Consider the following 20,345-nt stretch of genomic DNA (forward strand, 5'->3'; position numbering starts at 1 on the left):
CTATAAATTGCAGCATCTTTATTGGCATTATAGATATTGAAGATTAGATTTTGTATAAGTAAGCATGTCTTCATAAAATTGATTAGTGATATGTTTATCTCAGGGGAAAATATAGTTTATCACAGGGTCTAAATATTTAAATAAAAAAAAAAAAAAAAAGAAAGATATAGGGTATACAATGCGATACGAAAAAAAAAATCTCATCCCAAAAAATTTAGAGCTAATAAAACTTGAAGTATACTGAATTAAAATTGGATTATACAGTGTTTATATAGATGCAAAATGATTTCATTAATGTAATAAATTTCCCTTTAAATGACTCATCACACTTACTGCAAATATCAGCATTTCAGCATTTTATCATTCACTTTCAGCATTTGTAATACAAACATTTAACAACAGAGTTAAATTGTAGAAAATGTTTATTAAATTTCACTTTTTAGCTTATTTAACATATTTACATTTCAATGCCTAACCATTTACAAACATGGAACCAATAGTCTGTTGTGTTTTGTGACATGAATAATGACCCAGAGACCTCAAAGATTATGGAAAAATTTTGCATCAAAATGTTAACTCATGTCACTCTTTGCACCCCATAGCATGTAGCAAAATGTAAAGAGCAGTTTATGCTTTAAAGGTATACACTGCATTACTGTTTCATCAAGTCACAACTTCCAAAAAAAGAATGATGAATTTCATCTACTTTTCCCACAATGCGCATTCTCCAAGTGCTACAATGGCGATAATGCTACATCGTTCATGAAAATGCCATGAAATAATAACAGTTATGGGCCTGTGGAATGGGGGGGAGAACAGTTCCAGTCCATGTGCTACACATATTCCTTTCAGCTTGACTTTAGCTTATAATACTTGCAAAGAAATAAAAAATATTTGGCTGTATGACTGAAAGGTTCCTTTTGTTCTAGAAAAGAAGTAGACATGACATGAAGTGACACTGAATCAAAGACATACAAATGCTCAAATAAAATAAGGCCACATTTAGCTTTTAAGAAACATAGGTAACATATTTTCATTTACACTGTAGGCTACTGTATGAACTTTGGGCCAAGTTTTCATGATAAAACTACCTTTGGACAAAAAGAACATTGTAATTGGTTGTGGCTATTGGGATTCATAACTAGATTTAATATGTACCTGGAAAGCTGGTCCTCTGTAGGTATCTAGGCTGCTGATTGGATTTTGCTAAACAACCAATTGACTGAATGTTAACGTAATACTGACTTGTTTCTACAGAGTTCCATGTATGGACCGAAGTTCTTACATGTTTAACTACAGCAGTGTGATACATATTCCAAGCACAAGCTGAAATCCACATCGTTATCAAAGTATACAATGACAACTCTTATCATTCACAAATTTCTGAGCAAGAACAAGGCATACTGCAGGTGTTTTAACAGAGATATTCTTAGCTCAGCTAAATGTACCCTATTGTCTTTTTTAAAGCACTAGAAAATTAAATATCTTCTTCCTGCACTATACAGCAATATGATACTGCCAACTTGATCCAAAAGCAAAGAAATAAAATATCATGGTAAATACAAAATATTTCAGAAAATATTTAAAATATACTTTTTTTTATTTTTTACATTATCCGGCCTGGTTAACAATTTCAATGATAAAAAAAATAAATATTCAGTGAAATGCAGTTCTTCTTTTCAAATACATGGATGGCACATGGAAAGCAATGATGGGGGGAGCAAGCGAATATTCATGCACGCACACATGCACACACGCAGTCTGAAACGTTTCTTGTTGAGCAACATTTAGACAAATGACAATTTTATACATCTTGGCTCGCACATATTCTACAGCCACTGAGCTTTATGTTGGACGACATTGCTCTAGCTATCAAACACATATATCCTGTCATACCGTATACTATCTTTCCACCTTAAAACCCTGCTGTCTTTAACCACTATTATCAAAATGGTATGTCATCATGGTATATTATGTTTTTCATTGTATCTTCTCAAATCATGGCCTAACATCTTGTTCTCTACTAAATTCCTAAAATCTGTACACATTTATATGCTTAATCACAAATAATTGTTAGCATTTATTGCTTCCTGCTGTACCTGGTGACAGAGACACCACGGAAAATTAGAGAATTAATTGTGTTCATATTTGGACCCTGTTTTTAAAAATTTACATTGCCTGAAAAAAGGTATCCCAAACCTGGGTTAATCAATGGCATTTAACATATCATGTTACAAGTATTTATAGTGATTTTGATATTGAACATATGGAACGTCGTGTTTGTGTCTCTTGTGTAGGCGTATCATTAATGATGTTTTTCAAAAAGGCTACTCAATAGCTTTTATTCTCTTTCTTTTAAGCAAAATAAAATTTTTCTAACCTTCCATTCACAAGGTGCAATGTTGGTTCATCAAATACTAAAATGTTCATTCTATCCACACTTCTATTTCATCTAAAATACATCTATGGTTTCAGTCAATACAACATGTACTGTAGCGCTCTATGTTTAGGGACATTATGTTACAGAGTGCTGAAAAGTTTTTCAAATGGGGATTATGGATCAAAAGCAAATGCTTCAGACGTCTTTGATCACTTGACTGTTAAAGTAAAACAGTTCTTGAGCCACTAATCTTCAACTTGCTACAGTTGCCCATCTCAGATGGAGCTCTTAGTTTTTGAATAGCTCAGGTGACACTTTAACAACAAATGCAAACAAATGTATCCTCCACAATACTTGGTTAAAAATAAAAATGAACATAAAATGTACAAATACAGACAACAATCATGTCTTGACAAATGAATTACACTGGACTACAAGTAGACCACAGGTTCTGACAATTGACACAAGTTCCACAAGGTCATCAGAAGAGAAGCACTGGGTGGAGAAGAGGAGAAGGAACAGACGCTGCTACGACTTAACCCCATCTTAATTTGAAACAGGGTATAATGATGGGCAAGGAAGAAGGTTGTTGCATTGTGGGGCAGATAACAGAAATAAGAAAATCATGATTTTCAACATAGGATTGCAACACATTTTTTTTTATGGGATTGAGGTTAGGTAAAGTTTATAGATTGTTGGGATAAGGAGTTGCTTAAAGGGATACTTCAACCAAATAATGTGAATGCAGCTAATAATGAATGAAAGCGAATTCCGCAACCATTATTTGGTTGGCCTATCCATTTAAAATGTTTGGCCCATATTAAAATGGGACTATATAGCTATTGGTTGTTGATATATATTACAAAAACCCCTTGGTATAATAATATACTTCCAATACATTACATTTTCTATTGGTAAAATTTGGAACACTGGGCCATAGCAGTGCACAGACTCCCATGAGAAATTGAATAAGGTAGGATGGGGAACAGGAGCGGTTGGGTCTTGCCTCCTTCTGGCAGTGGAGCAGCAACATTAAGAAACCCAGCAGGTAGGGTGGAGTTGATACACAATGCTCTTGTCGGAGAAGGCCATTTTTATCTGTGTATGTGTGTGTGCATTTATATTTGAATGCATGTCAGAATTCATGATGATGAACTGAGGTGCATGTGAGATTGTTTACATGTTTATATGTCTGCATATGCATCATGTAATTACGTAGTGCATAAATGCATGTCAATGTGTGTGTGTCTGTGTGTATGTGTCTGAGTGTTCTTGTGCGAGTGCCATATGAAAATGAAGGCATTTAGCAGACAGCCAGGTCACAGTGTTGGAAGCTGGCTCTTAGTGGCAATGGATGTCCCTTCACCCCCTTATTTATGACTTCCGGGGTTCAACTATGACTTCTCCACCTGGCTGGGCTCCTCCGATTCTGAAACACAAGAGAATGGCTGTTAGTACTATTTTAAGGGAAGTTCTTTGACATCCTGAAGTCGAAGTGTCCTGGCTCTTTGTCAGAATAAATAAATGAACGTTTTCTGTATAGCCCGCTTTAGAAAATATACAAGCACTTTAAACCACACAAAAAACACATAAGTTAATGATTACCCAATGATACTGTTGTGCTACGTTGAATTGTCTATGAATAAATGACAAAATATCACACTGAACCCAAAGTAGCTTGATAAAACTCAAACTCAAAAGGAAATAACTGGAAAGTAACTGTAAATTCCTTAAACACGATTTTAGAGAATCACAATTGAAAGAGTGTTACTCCCTCTAGTGGTTATCCTGCATCATCTCACAGGGAGCATTTTAGTTATTTCACGAGTGTACGTCATAGATCCATATACTAATTCTGCAAAAATACAAGCACATTTTCTCGTTTTATTCAGTTTGGAATTTAGCAAAAAAAAATTGCTTCTGTGCAACACAGTTTCTGTATGCACATCTAAAATACACTGAGTGACAGGTGCAGGATAGTGATCAAGCAGTTATTAACACATGTCTGAAGAAGGACATTTTCTTCACCTGGCATATGCTGCATTTTGAAATGACATGCTCATTTACCAATTGGTCCCACCCAGTACCTTTAAATAACTTAAAGGTATAGTCAGTGATTTTGGTGGAATGTACAAATGGGTGACGAAGATTAAACTGGTGGCTCTGTTTGGGGCATGTTGTTGGAATGGTTTGGCTCCACTTGGCCCCTTAGAGGGAAGAATCACTCCAAATCAATACAGAATTATTCTGCTGATCCCCTTTATCCTATGATGATACATTTCTATACTGATGGGAGTGGTCTCTTAAAGGATGACCCCACCCCACCTGCAGGGCATGAATGGTTTGATGAGTATGAAAATGATGTTAATCATATGCTTTGGCCTTCACAGATCTCAACCCTATGGAAGCTTGTTTCTGCCGCATATGAGAAAATATTATGCAGATTTTTCTCACTATTGTGAGTTAATATAATGCAGCTGTGACTTTTTATCTTGAGATTGCGATGCATTTGTGTATGTTACAAAATTCAAAATTCAGGCCCTCCCATCACTACTCCCTCTAAATCCACATGACCAAAACACAGGAATCTGAGGATACAGTGGGCACAGGCTCAACAAAACTGGCCAGTTACAGACTGGAAAAATAGCACATGGTCTTTTTTCCAATCTTCAGCTACCCTTTTTTGCTGAGCTTGTTCCGACTGTAGCCTCAGATTCCTGTTCCTGGCCGACAGGTTTGGAACCCGATGTGCTCTCCTGCTGTTGTAGCCTATCTGCCTCAAAGTTTGATGTGTTGTGCATTCTGTCATAATTTTCTGCTTACCACAGTTGTAAAGAGTGGTTATTTGATTTACCATAGCCTTCCAGTCAGCTCATGCCAGTCTGACCATTGTCCTTTAATCTCTCTCATCAAGAAGACATTTCCACCCACTGAACTGCTACTTATTTGATGTTTTTATGTTTTTTTTGCACCAGTCTATGTGCAAACTCTATTTGTGTGTGAATATCCCAGGAGATTTTTTAAATACTCAAACCAGTCCAGCCCAAAGAACCCTGCCATGGTCAAAGTCATTGAGATCACATTTTCCTCCATTCTGCTCTTTTATATGAACGTTAACTAAAGCTCTTAACCTGTATCTGCATGATTTTATGCATCACGCTGCTGCCACATGATTAGCTGGATAGATAATTACATGAATCAGCAGGTGTACATAAACTGTCAAAAGTTTGGGGTCACTTAGAAGTTCCCTTGGTTTTGAAAGAAAAACACTTTTTTCAATAAAAATAACATTAAACTGATCAAAAATACAGTCTAGATATTGTTAATGTTTTTAAATGACTAGTATACCTGGAAACTGATGATTTTTAATGGAATATCTACACAGGCATAAAGAGGGTTATTTTCAGCAACCATCACTTCTGTGTTCTAATAGCACATAGTTATAGCTAATCCAGGTTTATCATGTTAAAGGGCTAACTGATCATTAGAAAACCCTTTTGCAGTTACTGTATATATGTATGTATGCATGCATTCAGTTCTCATCTTATTACACTCAAAGGTGTTAAACTCATCCAAAAAGTCTTTGGATATCATAATCATTCTCTGACCACTATCAACAAATCAACAAATCATGGGATGTCTTGTGGAAGAATGATGCCATGTTGCCATGAATTGTTCCCCAAAATTCTGAAGTTGCGGTATTTAAAGTAGCAGATCACATGCAATTCATACATATTTTTTTGGTATAAACAATCTCATGAACAGGTTCAAAATTCATTTTTCGTAACTGTTCCTCATTCTCTGAGTTTCTCTTAGGTTTGAACTTTACTGAGAATAGGAATTGGTGATCTTAAATATACTCTGCAATCAATGTCCTTTTTGTTTATGAATGTTAAACAATCTGACATTTTTTCATGTTCAGTTTTATATACTGGGAGTTTTTTGTACATTTGCATAGCCATAATTACATGTATGTAAATAGAGCTTCTATAGTATCATTATATTACATTCATTTTCACACATGCATTCATCTTCAGAAACTAACCCCTTTATCCTGGTCAGGGTCATGGTGGATCTCAAGCCAATCATGCTTTTAAAACTGATGTTTGACAACATGTATAAAGATGCCCTAGACAATAAAGCTCATTTTACCAAACCACATGTTTTCATTGTATATTTTGATGAACATCTTTTATTGGAAGACTTTGCACTGGCGCTAAAGTGTATTCAAACTTGTGAACCAAGACTCCAAAGCAGTTGGTTGAGAAAGAGCTTATAACAAGGTATGGGAAAGAGAGAAATTAACTACAGCAGGGATTCTATAGTCACTGGTTTACTCAGAAAATCACACATATCTGGTTTATAGTCCTTGATTATGTATGTAAATATTTTGGTAATAGATACAGTATACACCTGATTTTGGAAATCTATTACAGTGCACCATATGTTACCTATGACACATTATAAAGGCTAGCTATTTATGACCTAGTTAAATTATACCCGTTTTACCCAGTGAACTCATGCACCAGTTCAAAACATATTTTCAATTTTGGCCACACAACAATAAAGACTGACAAAAAAATTCTAAGTAGTAAAAAAAGGGCAAAGTACCTGCTGAAACTGGATGGTCATCTTGTGTCTCACAAGGCTCAGTGCTGTCTGAGCAGGGCTCTCTGATTTCTCTGTCCTCCTTTTCTTCTGTGTTTGGAAGTTCCTGGGGTGAAGGAAGGGACTGTCTATCATCCCTCCTCAGCTCTTCAGCACTAGAAACAAAGGCTACCCCATACAGTCCATCCCATGAGTCTGTGCTACGAAGGCTAAGGCGTCTCATGCGGGAGACAGTGTCCACCTCCCTCATACGGGCAAGTCTCTCTTCAGAACCATGTCCAGGTGGAGCTATAAAACGATCATGCAGGGCCTCAATTCGTTGAGAGAGCACTCTGCCCCGTCTTCCTGAGCCTTGCACCTCCTTGACCCTGGGACTCCCTTCAGCACCTTGATTCGGTTCATCTACCAAGTTATATTTGTCCACCACTAAGTCTTTATTAGACACATTACTGCTTTGGTCTTCACTTTGATCCTGCCCTTGCTTAGGGTTCCATTTTTTTACATCTACAACCCTACCTTTATCCCTTATATTGTGGTTATCAGTGTCTAAATCCCAATCTGAATCATCTGAACCCTGTCTATCAATCCCACACCCACGCCAACCGCCTAGACCACGCTTTTCACCACTGGATTGTTGTCTATCACTTTCTAAACCCCACCTATCCTCGCCTATGTCCTGCCTCTCAGCATCAAGGGATCGCCTTTCTCTTGCCCAACCCCCTCCAAGGCTCCATCTAGCTCCCTCCCAGCCACTTCTCTCCCAATCCAACTCTAAAGATAATCTACGATTTGGATAAGCTAATACAGACAGGGGAAGGTGATCCGGGGGAAACTCTGGCAGTAGCCCTGGGTCTAGGCCTGAATGAGTCCACATTGCAGCCTTGTTTGGCCTTAAAATCACACTTGGTTCCTTGCTGGGGTCATGCATTTTCTCGTCCTCTTGGGCTTGCAGTTCTGTACCTTTAGTCACAGAGTCTTCTTGTTGGAAATTTTCTGGCTCTAACTTTGGCTCTTCTTCTTCTTTCCTTCTGTTATCACCATCAGTTCTTATTTCTAGAGTCAACTGACTTTCAGCCTGTGCTAGGTCAGTCTCTTGCTTGTCTACTTGGGTATCAATCTGTTCACAGGCTTCAAGGTTGTCTCCTTCCAGTGCCTTGTTTGTTTGATCTTCTAAATTACTGGCAGGGATGCTGTCATTCCTCTTAATGTCATTTATTTCATCTAGAGCCTCAATTGACCCAGGCTTGGACCCTTCCCCAGTGATAAGTGTGGCAATATGCTTCTCAGCTAGTGACAGCTGCATCTGCCAGTCAGCTGGTACTTCTGGGTTCACCTCTAAACCTGCTTTGTCTCCTATTGGCTTGCCACCTGTAATGCCACATAGCACACTCCTGTTACCAAGGAGTTTGTTACTCTGATTTGTTACCCTTCTAAAGCCAGAGGTTCTCTCTTCACTTAATAAAGATATTGGCTCCTGTCTTGAATTATTTTCATTATCTAATGTTAACGAGCAGCAAGGCTGCTCTGAATCTGCTGCAGATCCACTAGGCATGGCCACATGCTGCTGATTATCAATGCTCATGGCACTACCTGGTTTGGATTTTACAGAAGCTCCTCGGCTGATTGCCCCAGAATCACGGGCCATTTGGAGTGATTGACAGATGTGCTCATAGTCTGGGGGGCTGGTTAGGGTCGAGGCATCCTGCATGGGCTGCCTGTCTCCCCATGGGACCTCAGCTGACATGGATGAAGTGGAGGAGGTTTGTGCAGTCAAACTCTCATCTCTGACTAGAGTTTCCTTAGGAGTTGAGACATCCAGCTTCACTGATCTGCAGGCTTTGCGCTGAGTAATCTGGGCCATTACTGTTTTATAATCTCTGAAACCTGTTTCTGGTGGAGGAGCTGCTGGACAAATCTCCTCCCTCAGCTGTTTGCTGAAGCTAACACTCTTCCCTGTTGATGGCCGGGAAAAGGCACTCTTAACCTCCCTGTATTCTGGATCACTTCCTGGTACCAGGCTGGACCTAAGTGTGGTTGCAGGCATTCCCAATGGATCAGTGGACAGTCTTGCTTTTATACGATCAGGGATTTGCATGGAGGAACGGTTGGGAAGGTTATTGCTGGCAGTGGTAAGCTCCAGGATATCTTTGTAGGCCTCATTAAGATCTTCGATGCACTGGTCCACACTAGGACGCTTACCTGCTTGCTCTTGCAATTCCTTATTAATGGACTCTAGCTCTTCAATGGCATCCCAAGACCTTCGGCTCACTGGCTTCAACAGGAATTGACCGAAAGCCTCTGGGTTAGGGCCAGCAATTGACTTTGAATCTTCAGCTTGATCCAAGGGGGGTGATTTGGGTGGAGGCTGTGTTGGGGGTGGTGGTGGTGGTTGGGATGGTGGTTGGGTTGGAGGTGGTGGTGGTGGATGTGGAGGAGGATGTAATGGAGGTCTGTGTGAACCTGTGCTCTTGAAGGTGCCTGTTCTTGAAAAGGCACTGTTGCTGGATAGTTTCAGACTTTTCTGACCTTTCATAGGATACCCAAAAGGAGTACTGGTGTCTGAGGCCCCAGGGGCTGCTGCAGCCCCTGAAGTTCCTGTAGGCCCTGGATTTCCTGTAGCCCCTGTAGTTCCTGAAGGCCCTGGATTTCCTGTAGCCCCTGTGCCTACTGCAGGCCCAGAAGTACCTGGAACTCCTGACCCACTTTCAGCAGGTGCTTCTGCTTCTGGAACAGCAGGCAGTGTTTGTGCTTCCATTTTATCAGGACCTGGATGTTGAGCACTCTTTGCAAGTTCTGGACTAGTTTGGGTTTCCTGGTCACGATACTGGTCCCCTGGCCAAGCCCCAGAATATCGTCTCAGCTCATCATGGGGGTTTGGCTTAATTATTTTAGTGCGAGAGTTTCTCCTGCGATGAGCTCTTCTGGTGATTATGCTACTGGAAGCACTGCCAAGTGTAAGTGCCTGTAGTTCCAAATCAGTGGAGGTGGTGGATGTGCTTTTGAGGCTTTGGTTTGGCAGAGAACCAAGGGTGTTGCTGTTTTCACTTGAGGAGCTTGGTGGTGGAGGGGGAGGAATACGAGGGGATTCAGGTTCTTTTTCTTCATTGTTGTTTTGATCTCTTGACTTTCCACTAGATTGTGAAAGAGGGACAGACACCAGGCAGAATATAGTCTCGCTTAATTTCTTTTTCACACTTTTCTTCTCAGGCTCATGTACTACTTCTGTCTTTGCTGTGGAAACGCTTTCTGAGGAACCCTTTTCAAGGGATTTGTCTGCCTTTAGCTGTTTGTCTGTGACTTTCTCAGCTTTTAACTGTTCTACAGTTATGTCTGCTTTTGTCTGTTTCTCTGACTTAATGAGCTTGTCCGTTAATTTATCTGATTTACTTTGTTTTTCTGACATCTTGTCTCCCTTAAGCTTTTCTGGAATTTTGTCTGCTTTGACTTGTTTGTCAGGAACTCTCTCTGATTTACTGGGCTTGTCTAGAATTCTCTCAGCTTTAACTGGTTTGTCTGGAATCCTCTCTGCCAGTTTATCGAGTTTAGTTTGTTTTTCACAGTATCTATCTGTTTTACCCTGGTCTGGATTTTTATCTATTTTCGTTTGGTCTGGCATTCTATCTGTTTTAATCTGTTTGTCTGTAAATCGTTCTGGCTTAACTTCTGCAATTTTGACTTGATCTGCAACTCTGTCTGGCTTGACTTGGTCTGTAATTTTGTCTACTTTGACCTGCTCTGCAGGTCTGTCCACTTTAACCTGTTCTGTTCTCTCTACCTTGACTTGCCCTTGGTCTGTAATTCTGTCTGCCTTAACCTGCTGATCTGCACTCCGCTCAACTTTTATTACTGGTTGTGAGGGTCTTGTCTGAAATGTTGTAGAGTACTTGGAAAAGCTCTGGTCTGGTGCTACACTTTCACTACCTTTGTTCAACCCTCTATTCCATCGGTTAGCATTCTCCTGTTCACTGAGAGCTGGTTTGTGAGTGTCCGTGCTCGGCCCCTGTGGAGGGAGGAAGGCACTATCATGTGTGGATTGTCCTAAAGCTGCAGTGCAGGGAAGCTCTTTGTTGACATGTCGGATCTTGTCTGCATCTGTGAGTGAGTTTCCACTGGGCCCCCCTGAGATATGCCTAGCACGTGGGTCTTCAAACGGGACATACTGAACAGATCGATTTGGTACAACTGGCACCGGATGCACTGGCCGTCTGGGAACAACTGCCATACTCCTGTCTTCCTGACGTTCTGACCATGACATTCCTGCTGTTCTTGAAAACCACTCACCCATCTCAGCACTTACTGGTTCTCGTTTCCATCGGACAAGGGCAGAGTCAGCACGGTAAATCTGTCCACTCCTGGGAGGCAGAAATCTCCTGTAAGAGGGGGGTGGGATGTAACCAGGGGGCTCCATACCAGTCAATTCCTGATAAAACAGATCTGCCCTATATGCCTCTGGTCTCAATAATTCTGCACTCTGTGAGTAACACATAGACCTGTCTCGAAGTAGTTCTGAGCTATAACAAAGTGATCTGTCCCTTAAAAGGTCAGCACTGTGAGAGTGGCTTAAAAAGCGGTCTCTTAACAGGTCTGCACTTTGTGAATGACTAACAAATCGTAGCGGTTCAGCACTTTGGGAATGGCTCACCATTCGATCTCTCAGTGGCTCTGCACTCTGTGAAAAGCACAAGGACCGATCCCGTAATGGCTCTGCACTCTGAGAATAGCATCCAGACCTGTCTCTTAATGGTTCAAAGCTCTGAGAATAGCAAACCGACCGGTCTCTGGGTTTAGAAACTGGTTCAGAGGAAAGAGTTTCCCAACTCCCCCTATTCTGCTGGTGAGTCTCATAAGATGGGGGCTTTATGGGACGACTGAAACGTGGCTTTGGCACAAGTGCAGTGGGACCTTGACTCTGACCACTCCACCGTTCTCCTAATGGCCATTCATTATGATAACGACTGTATGGCACAGAGTTGTTTCTTTGCGTAGGGGCCTGGCTTGAGGCACCTGTTTGGGGATGTTCTCCATACTGTGGATCTTCAGGAGAGAGAACTCGGGGCAGTGACTGAGACTTCATCCTGACCGTGGCAGGCACACTGCCTTCTGTGGGCCGCAAACGGTGCTGCTGCTCCTGAGACCAGCGTTCAGCTTCTCCATCAGATAACTGCCGGCCCAGACCTACTGCAGGACGCCACTCCTCCGTGCCCAGGCTTTGGCACTTCCTTTCTCCAGTCACTCGTAGTGTCTCTGGGCCTGAGTCTATGGGCTCTCGCATCCACTGCACTTCTTCCCATCTCGCCAATGGCCTTTCTGTCCTTAGCTCCTCAGGAGCCAGCACTGGGCCTCTCCAAGCCCCTCCAGACACACGCAACTCCCTAGGGTCAGCAAAGTCCAACAGGGCACTGAAGTCTTGCCCTCTCCTTCTCCAAAAGGCAATATCTCGCTCATCTGTGTGTTCAGAAAACGTCAAGCTGGGAGCGTCATAAAACCTGAGAACAAAAATAATGCAAATTATGACACAACTTATGAACATACAAGAAACGGTTCTACATGCTACCATGTACGGGTGCTAAAAATCATGTTAAAAGAAAATGCAGTAATTACACCAATGAGCCATTCTATGTCGTCCTTCATAAAGTAGGTTGTTACACTGCCATTCAAAGTAGCTACTATATACATTGTATACTGTATACATTATACAATCATTAACGTCATTAAAATTGTGAGATCCATAAGAGATCCCAATCAACCACTAAACACAAAATGCAATATTTAATAGATTTTTCTATTAATTAAAATTTTTATTATGAAATTGTTTCTGATGCATGGATCCATGATTCATGGGAATCTGCCCCACTTATGTGACAGTGAACAACCTCAAGTATATCAGTGTTACTATACATGACCCACTCACCCACTGTCAGTAGCAAGTGAGTCTCCTAGAGGCTGCAGATCACCAAGGAAACCAACAGGAACTTCCAGCCTCCTCTGGATACGTTCAGGTCCCTCGTTGATATTGTTGTTGTTTTCCGGATATGCTTTTACTGACTGAGTTGGTCTGTAGGCCCCTGTCCCTGTTTCTGTCCGGCTGTCTCCTCCACCTTCTGCTGTTCCAAACCCGTTCAAGGCCCCGCCACCGCCAGAGGGACGGTTCTCTACATTGTCACGCCGACAGTCAGTGTTCCGATTGTCGTAAGGTGCAGAGGATGAGGCGGGGCCACTCCTGGGCAGTTTGTATCCATGAGAGATCAGCAAGTCTTCCACACTGTACATGGTATCTGCTTGTGTCTGTGTGTATGGAGGTGAACCTGATACAGGTGTGTGCCTGTATGTTTAAATGTGTATGTAAGAGTGTCTGTGTGTGTGTGTGTGTGTGTGTGTGTGTGTGTGTGTGGCCTAGGAGCAGTGCTGGTGAAAGCAGGAACACAGCTGCTCAGCAGAGGCCATCACTAAAGAGAGAAAGGGGGGTGGGGGTTGGAGAGAGAGAGAACCATATTTTACACCTTAACAACCGTAAAGTAGGATGTGGCCAACATCTACTTTATAGAAAAAGGTTAAAAGTATGTGTGTAAACATCATAACAAGCAGACATAACATCAGTAAACATCAGAATGGGGGAACAATGTGATCTCAGTGACCGTGGCATGGTTGCTGGTGCCAGACAGGCTGGTATGAATATTTCAGAAACTGCTATTCTCCTGAGATTTTCACACATAACAGTCTCTAGAATTTACAAAGAATGGTGTGGAAAAACTAAAAACATCCAGTTTGCAGCAGGTCTGTGGGCAGAAATGCTTTTTTGACGAGAGATCAGAGCAGAAGTGCCAGACATCCATGGTGAGCAGAAGACCATCTCAGAATGTACAACATAACACTTTGGATTGGATGGGTTACAACAGCAGAAGACCACATCAGGTAAACTGTTGTGTGTGAAAATCCCAAGAGATCAGCAGTTTGTGAAATACTCAAACCTACCTGTCTGCCACCAAAATTTTCCCCATTCTGATATTTGATGTGAACATTAAATAAAGCTCTTTACCTGCATGATTTTATTATGCATGCCGCTTCTGCCACAAAAATGGCTGACTGGATAATTGCGCTATATATATATATATATATATATATATATATATATATATATATATGTAATTACTAGCTTTGAGCTTATTTTGCCATCACTGTAAATAAGGTTCCGTGTCAGTGCAGACTAAAGGACAGAAGAATATACATAGGTAGAAGCAAATGTCCATTAAAGTAAAAGTTAGACATAACTGGTAGCCTACATATATACTATTTTACAATATGTTTATTTTCTCATACAGAAGCACCTTCTCCTACCTATGCAGTGGATATGCAACTGTAACAGTCTTTTTGCCTGCCTCACTGACATTGCAACCCACCATCAAACTAAACCGCTTGAAGACAGAGCTTCTTGCCATCCCAGGTAGTCCTGCAATCCATCACAACATCACCTTCAGAACTGGCTCCCCATCAATATCATTTGCAAGGTCTGCTAGGAACCTTGGGGTATTGACTTGCAACTAGCTGGCTTTCACAGACCATCTCCCTGTCATGCACATTCACTTGGTATAACAGGAAAATCAGGCCTTATCTGTCCAAGTATGCAGTTCCTCGCCTAATCCAGTATGGTGTCATCTTTGTGAAAAAAGTATTAAACTTAAAATTTAGACACACTAGATTGATTACTGATTGACTGACTAGATCTATTTTTGCTTGTCTTATGGACATTTTGATAAAGTGTTATTGTTGAAATTTGTTTCCAACCTTATGTTCACACTAGCAAGTGACAAAGCATTCATTTTCTACATACCTATGTGACATGGAGCTGCAATTTCAATGACAGTGGCAAGCAACATTCAAACTGAGATTTGCTCTATTCTATGCAAACTAGGTATGATGCGATAAATAACAGTCTCTATAAACAAAATAAACAAATCCAAATAACTGGATTGAATGATTCCTTGGACCAATCCTAATGGCGCCTATGGTCCATTAATTCAGTCTACCATTCACAACAGTTCAGTTCTCATTTACAATTTCATGCAGAAAAATGTAAGAAAAATATAATTTCCTCCTACGATTTCATCCAATCCTGCCATGTACGACCTTTCATTAAACGTGCATAGTGACATTATGAAGAAAAATAAAGCTTGGAAGGCAGTAGAAGAGCTCTGGGAAGTATACACTGCTAATACACGTAGCTTGCCTTGCTAATCTGCTTACATGCTCAGCCTAGCATGTAACATGTAAATCAAACAAAAAAATCACACTGATTAGTGCATTATTTAAATTTCTGTTTAAATTTTCTAAACTAAAAAAAATTCTGGAGAGTGCATCCCCACAAGTGATAACAGTAGTGGTCGCACACAGACAAGAGACAAACTACAAGCAACACAAGCAACTTGCTTTGTGCTAGTGAGTGAAGTTAATGCCTGTGTATAAATATATTTCTGAATTAAAATGTATTTTTGATAAGTATAGCAGGTTGTTACTGTTTCCTCAATCAAACAGTTTTCATTTAGACCTTTTAGGAGCTCCCTCATAAAGCTAGTAGAGAAGATACCACAAGTGTGCAAAGCTTCATCAGGAATAGTATTAAAAATTTAAAATATTCATTCATGCATTTTCAGTAAACACTTTATCCTGGTCAGGGTTGCGGTGAATCTAAGACCGATCCGGAATACTCAGCATAAAGAAGAAGGAGCACGCTCTGGATGAGATGCCAGTCCATTACAGGACACCATGCGCACACACACTCACACTCATTCACACCTAGGGGCAATTTAGTTTTGTCAATCCACCTACCATCATGTGTTTGCAAGGTGGGAGAAAACCAGAGAACCTGGAGGAAACCTGTGTAGACATAATGAGAACATGCACAAAAACTCCACAGAGACAGTAACCTGAGCATTGAACCAGGGACCCTGGAGCTTTGAGGCACCAACACTACCTGCTACCCTCAATTTAAAATATAAAACAAAATAATTCCACATGTGTTATTCCATATGGTTATTGCCTTCATTATTATTCTAGAATAGTTAAAATAATTACATTTTTACCCCATATGTCCCATATTTTCCCATACAGTTTTTTCCAAAAAAAAAAAACTTAAAACCTAAAAAGAAAAATTATACTCTTTCTTATTTTCTGATTTTGTGAAGTGTAAAGATGTTTCTAGACTTTTTTCCTGGATGAGTCTTGGAATAAGGTGCATATTTTGAATGTCTGTTGGTCAACTGGAATTTAAAGCGAGAGATCCTCTGACTCTTAGCCACAGTCGCTCAACCAATCCTGGTATTTCACACAGCATGGATGAATGATCTCAACTGAGTGCTCAGCAGCAGATATCGCTAACCTGGACCTGTATCTAGCTACCTCTGTATTTATAATACCTAAGTGCTGCGGAAGTATGACTAGTTTTTATATTATATTTAGCTGCTGCCTTGTTTGTGGATTGTAGTATAAGTTATGGTAAAGAGCAGAAGATTTAAGAACTACAGCAAATAGTTCAGTTGGTTTGTGATATAGACCATGATGCATACAAGTATCTTATTCTACCCTATGGTGTTAAAATCTACTTACCTCGATTCATCCTGCATCTATGAATAATTTGAATATTAAAATCCTGCTGTGCAATTGTCATCTTGTAGCCTTTGGCACTATAATGGAGTCCACCCTTTTTGCTGCACTATTCTTGGAACATCAACAGAGTCATTTAGCTCTTGCATCAAAGTTGTCATAGCTGTATAATTGGATTATATGTTGTTTGTAACTATAGCAGCAATATTAGAGAGATGATCAAGGTCTTATACAATTTGCAGCCAGTAAAATAACCTATACTAAAACATTTACAACACTCAAGATGTCTCAGTTCCCTTTATTATGATCCCAAACTTTGCACTGTAAAAAAAATGTTGCATTTTGAAGTGTAGGGCACATTTGCCCAAGCTTGTCTAAGGAGTGATTAAAAAGCATTGAACTTACACAAAATTGTGCTCTAATGTTTCTGTACTCTTTCTAGTACAAAAAATAATCAAGATGAAAAAGGATCGATGTATTGGAAATAGTGCCCATGCAGCCAACAAAATTAAGTAGTCAGCAGGAAGTGATTAAACACAAACAAAATAAGACGGTTTGTTCTATCTGATTCCATGGTTTTCATCAATAGCAAAACCCCACCCCAATCTGGTGTCTTATCCAGGTCTTAACCTTTGACCCCAACAATGACCTTAACATGACCTTGAAGACTGTGTTAATTACATTGACCTTGCTTCACTCCCACCAGATACTCTGCCTGTACATGAATGTTTATAAGTGTCCGTTTTGAACTACATATTGCCTTTTTTTTTCCTGAGCTATTCTCCTAGATGATTTGATGACTGGTGTGCAGCGAGGCTGAAATTGCAGTGTAGAGTGAAATACTGGAAGCTACGCTGGAAGCTTCAGCTAGGACTTGCATTAACTGAGCAGAATCCAGCATAATGTCTGCACATTGCAGTATTTAAGCAAACACACCACAGCCTACACATATGACCTCTGTATGACCTTTGCACATTCTCATGCTGTGTTTGTGCACATCTGGGAAAAATGTGCAGTTTACAATACATAACCCAAATGTTTGGGAAGGACTGTTATTATACAGTAAAGAAATCTTATTGTAAGTTAGTATGAAAAGCACAACTAACAGCAACCACAATTAGACTAGTGGTAAAACTCAGCTAAAACTAGACCCATATAAAAGTACACAAACCAACACTGTCTAAAAAAGTTTCACAAGCATGCCTATTCACCTATAATCAAAATGCACCAGATGTGCGTTTTCTGTCGCAAATGCATAGTACCTATATAGTAAAAAGTGGTCGGTATAAATTTTGTCTTGCAGATTGTCTTGCAACTATTTTGTCAACAACTAGACCGAAGTCTCTGAGGCAAAGAATGTAAGCAAAATAAGTAAAAACAAATATATGCACTGTTTTCTTGCAGAAGCTCATTAAATTGCCCCGAGGGTGTGTAGGAAAAGTATGGTCTACACAGTATGCATTTAAATAATAAAAGACAATTAAATGTCTACACTGCCATGACAGTGCCCAAATACAAATGCTGACACCTTGTACAGTGATGCCTGAACATTTCCACTGAGCATTAGATGAGGCGCTACAGCATGCGGCTGGACCTCCAACCTCTCTGTGGCGTTACCTTTTTCAATGCTAACAGTCAGAGGGGAGAGACAGCCATAGTCCAAGTGTGATATGACCATGACAGCTGCTGTCAATGATATCACATTGGTGTTGCTAGGTAGAAAAAAGGGGTGCTGCTGCCTCATTTTGATGGAGTATGAGTGTGCAACAGCATCGCCACTGAAATAAAATGTTGCGATTTCTCCTGAGTGAATGCGGCCCAGGGGGCTACTGAAGAAACAACTACTTCTCTGAATGACTTGGTTGCACAGGCTGTCAAATGCATATTATCATATTATTATATAACCACCCAGTCATCTGTCCCTAAGTGGAACATTCAGTACATACTTGTATACTTGTGTATTTTTCCCTGTAAAAACTTTTAATCTAGGCTATGTATCCAATTAACTGCACATCATGGTAACTTTAAAGGTGTGGCAGTGGGACAAATTGTGTCATTTGATTATGTAAAACTTCAACCACATGCAAAACCATACCACAATAATCAACTTTGGCAGTTCTACAGAATAGGCAGGTTTAATATGCAAAATTGTATAGCCTGTGCTCACTTGGCAACATGGCAACAGCTGCCCAGGCAGTCATTTTGAAACACGCAGACATGCATGCACACACACACACACACGCACACACACATGCACGCCGGCCGAATACACAACCTCTTCTCAGCAGCCCTGGACAGGTAGCTTGAAAAAACCTGAGCAGGTGAGAAAACGGCGTCACTTCGGACCGACGGACAGCCGCGCGCAAAAAATGGGCTGCCGCGTGTCGCCATGGCAGCATCAGCGAGCAACTTTGCGGCGCGAGAAACACCCAAAACGGATTCGCCGCTCCCCCTGTGGAGTGTGGAGCTCTGTTATTAAAGAGCATGAAGCACATGCTTCGCTGGTATTGCCTCCCACCCGGTATCGCCTTAAAATCCGCAAAATCACACCTCCCGATCCTTCCTTGCCCAAAAGCCGATCCGCAGCGCCACGAAAACACGCGGCGCCTTTTTCCGGCAATAGCGCGCTGCAAAGGTGCGCATGTGACCTACAGTAGCACGAAGGAGCGCGCTGAGCTGCCAGCCGTACCGCAGTATGCTGTGGTGTACATAAAATAGGCCGCTCCTGACGAGCTATAAAGGGGGGGAAAAAGTCGCACGTACCAAATAGCGCTATACGCCACGCTGCAGGTGCAAGCAAATCCGCATGCTCGCGCAAAATCCGGCAAACGGTCGCTCGATCTCTCCGCCGGCCAGTTCCGATTTCCCGCTGCATTCGCGCATATTGCCCCTGTTCCAGGCGAACATAAACACGCGCTCGGCCTAAGCGCGCGTCTCGAGCGCACGCCGCACAAGCACAGCAGCCCCGAACCGAATCTTTCCTCCCTCTTTTCCTCACCGGTGGCCGCGAGTTAAAGGCGCCGTTCTGACATTTTTTTTTTTTTTTTTTTTTTGCAGATGCGCCTCTCGCTGCTGCCGGAGGTACGTGAGCGCGGCGTGCGTGCCTGTGCGTGTGCGTGCGTGTTTATCGAAAAGAGCTGAAAATGCACTACCGCTCCCTAGGCGAAAAAAAAAAAAAAAAAGAAGAGGCATGCACAGCAGCAGGCCGGGTGCGGAATCGGTGTAGTTCGTTTGAGCTTTCTGCAACAGCGGCCTGGTAGCTTGATGTTATCATTTCTTTATTTATTTACTCATTTTGAAAACGCCTACCTGGTGCGGTTGTTCCGTCGCCCATCTTCCGAGGCGGATTTGAGTCCGCATTTCTTCCAAACCGGCCGGGGAGCGGCGCGCCCGACGAGCGGGGCTCTCCTTACTGCGCTCCTCACAGCAGAAAACACACACACACACACACACACACACACAGGGAGAAAGAGAGAGAGATAGATGGAGAGAGAAACGAGGAAATTACAAAATGGTTTCTTCCGAATGCATGAAAAAAAAGTTGATATACTCACTTTGGCATGGGCTATCAGTCAGGCTCTCACATTCCTCTCATGCACGTTATGCCAAGTCAAAAGTTTGTCCTTTAGTGATAATTAGTGCAGTTGAAGTAAGCATGGCTAGCATGGGACTGGGCTAATCAGAATCGCTGACACCACTGAATCTACTGTGGGTGATTCTCTGCTAATGATTCCTGCTAGGGTGTAACTGAAAAAAACTG

At 41.3% G+C, this 20,345-nt stretch overlaps 1 protein-coding gene across 2 annotated transcripts; it reads right to left on the reverse strand.

Annotated features, from left to right (window-relative positions):
• Positions 1-192: 192 nt before the first annotated feature.
• LOC113533649 (uncharacterized) lies at positions 193-20,005 on the reverse strand. 2 transcript variants are annotated; one of them, XM_026925923.3, is made up of 4 exons: positions 19,895-20,005; positions 12,900-13,434; positions 6,992-12,474; positions 193-3,809 (listed from the first exon to the last, which is right to left on the reverse strand). In XM_026925923.3, the coding sequence occupies exons 2-4, from the start codon at positions 13,256-13,258 to the stop codon at positions 3,775-3,777; spliced, it is 5,877 nt and encodes a 1,958-aa protein (XP_026781724.2). In that variant the 5' UTR covers positions 13,259-13,434; positions 19,895-20,005; the 3' UTR covers positions 193-3,774. The 2 variants fall into 2 exon arrangements, with proteins under 2 accessions (XP_026781724.2, XP_026781725.2); XM_026925924.3 differs by lacking the exon at positions 19,895-20,005 and adding an exon at positions 19,349-19,717.
• Positions 20,006-20,345: the final 340 nt, after the last annotated feature.

Source organism: Pangasianodon hypophthalmus, chromosome 21 (assembly GCF_027358585.1).
Source record: "Pangasianodon hypophthalmus isolate fPanHyp1 chromosome 21, fPanHyp1.pri, whole genome shotgun sequence".
NCBI lineage: Eukaryota > Metazoa > Chordata > Actinopteri > Siluriformes > Pangasiidae > Pangasianodon > Pangasianodon hypophthalmus.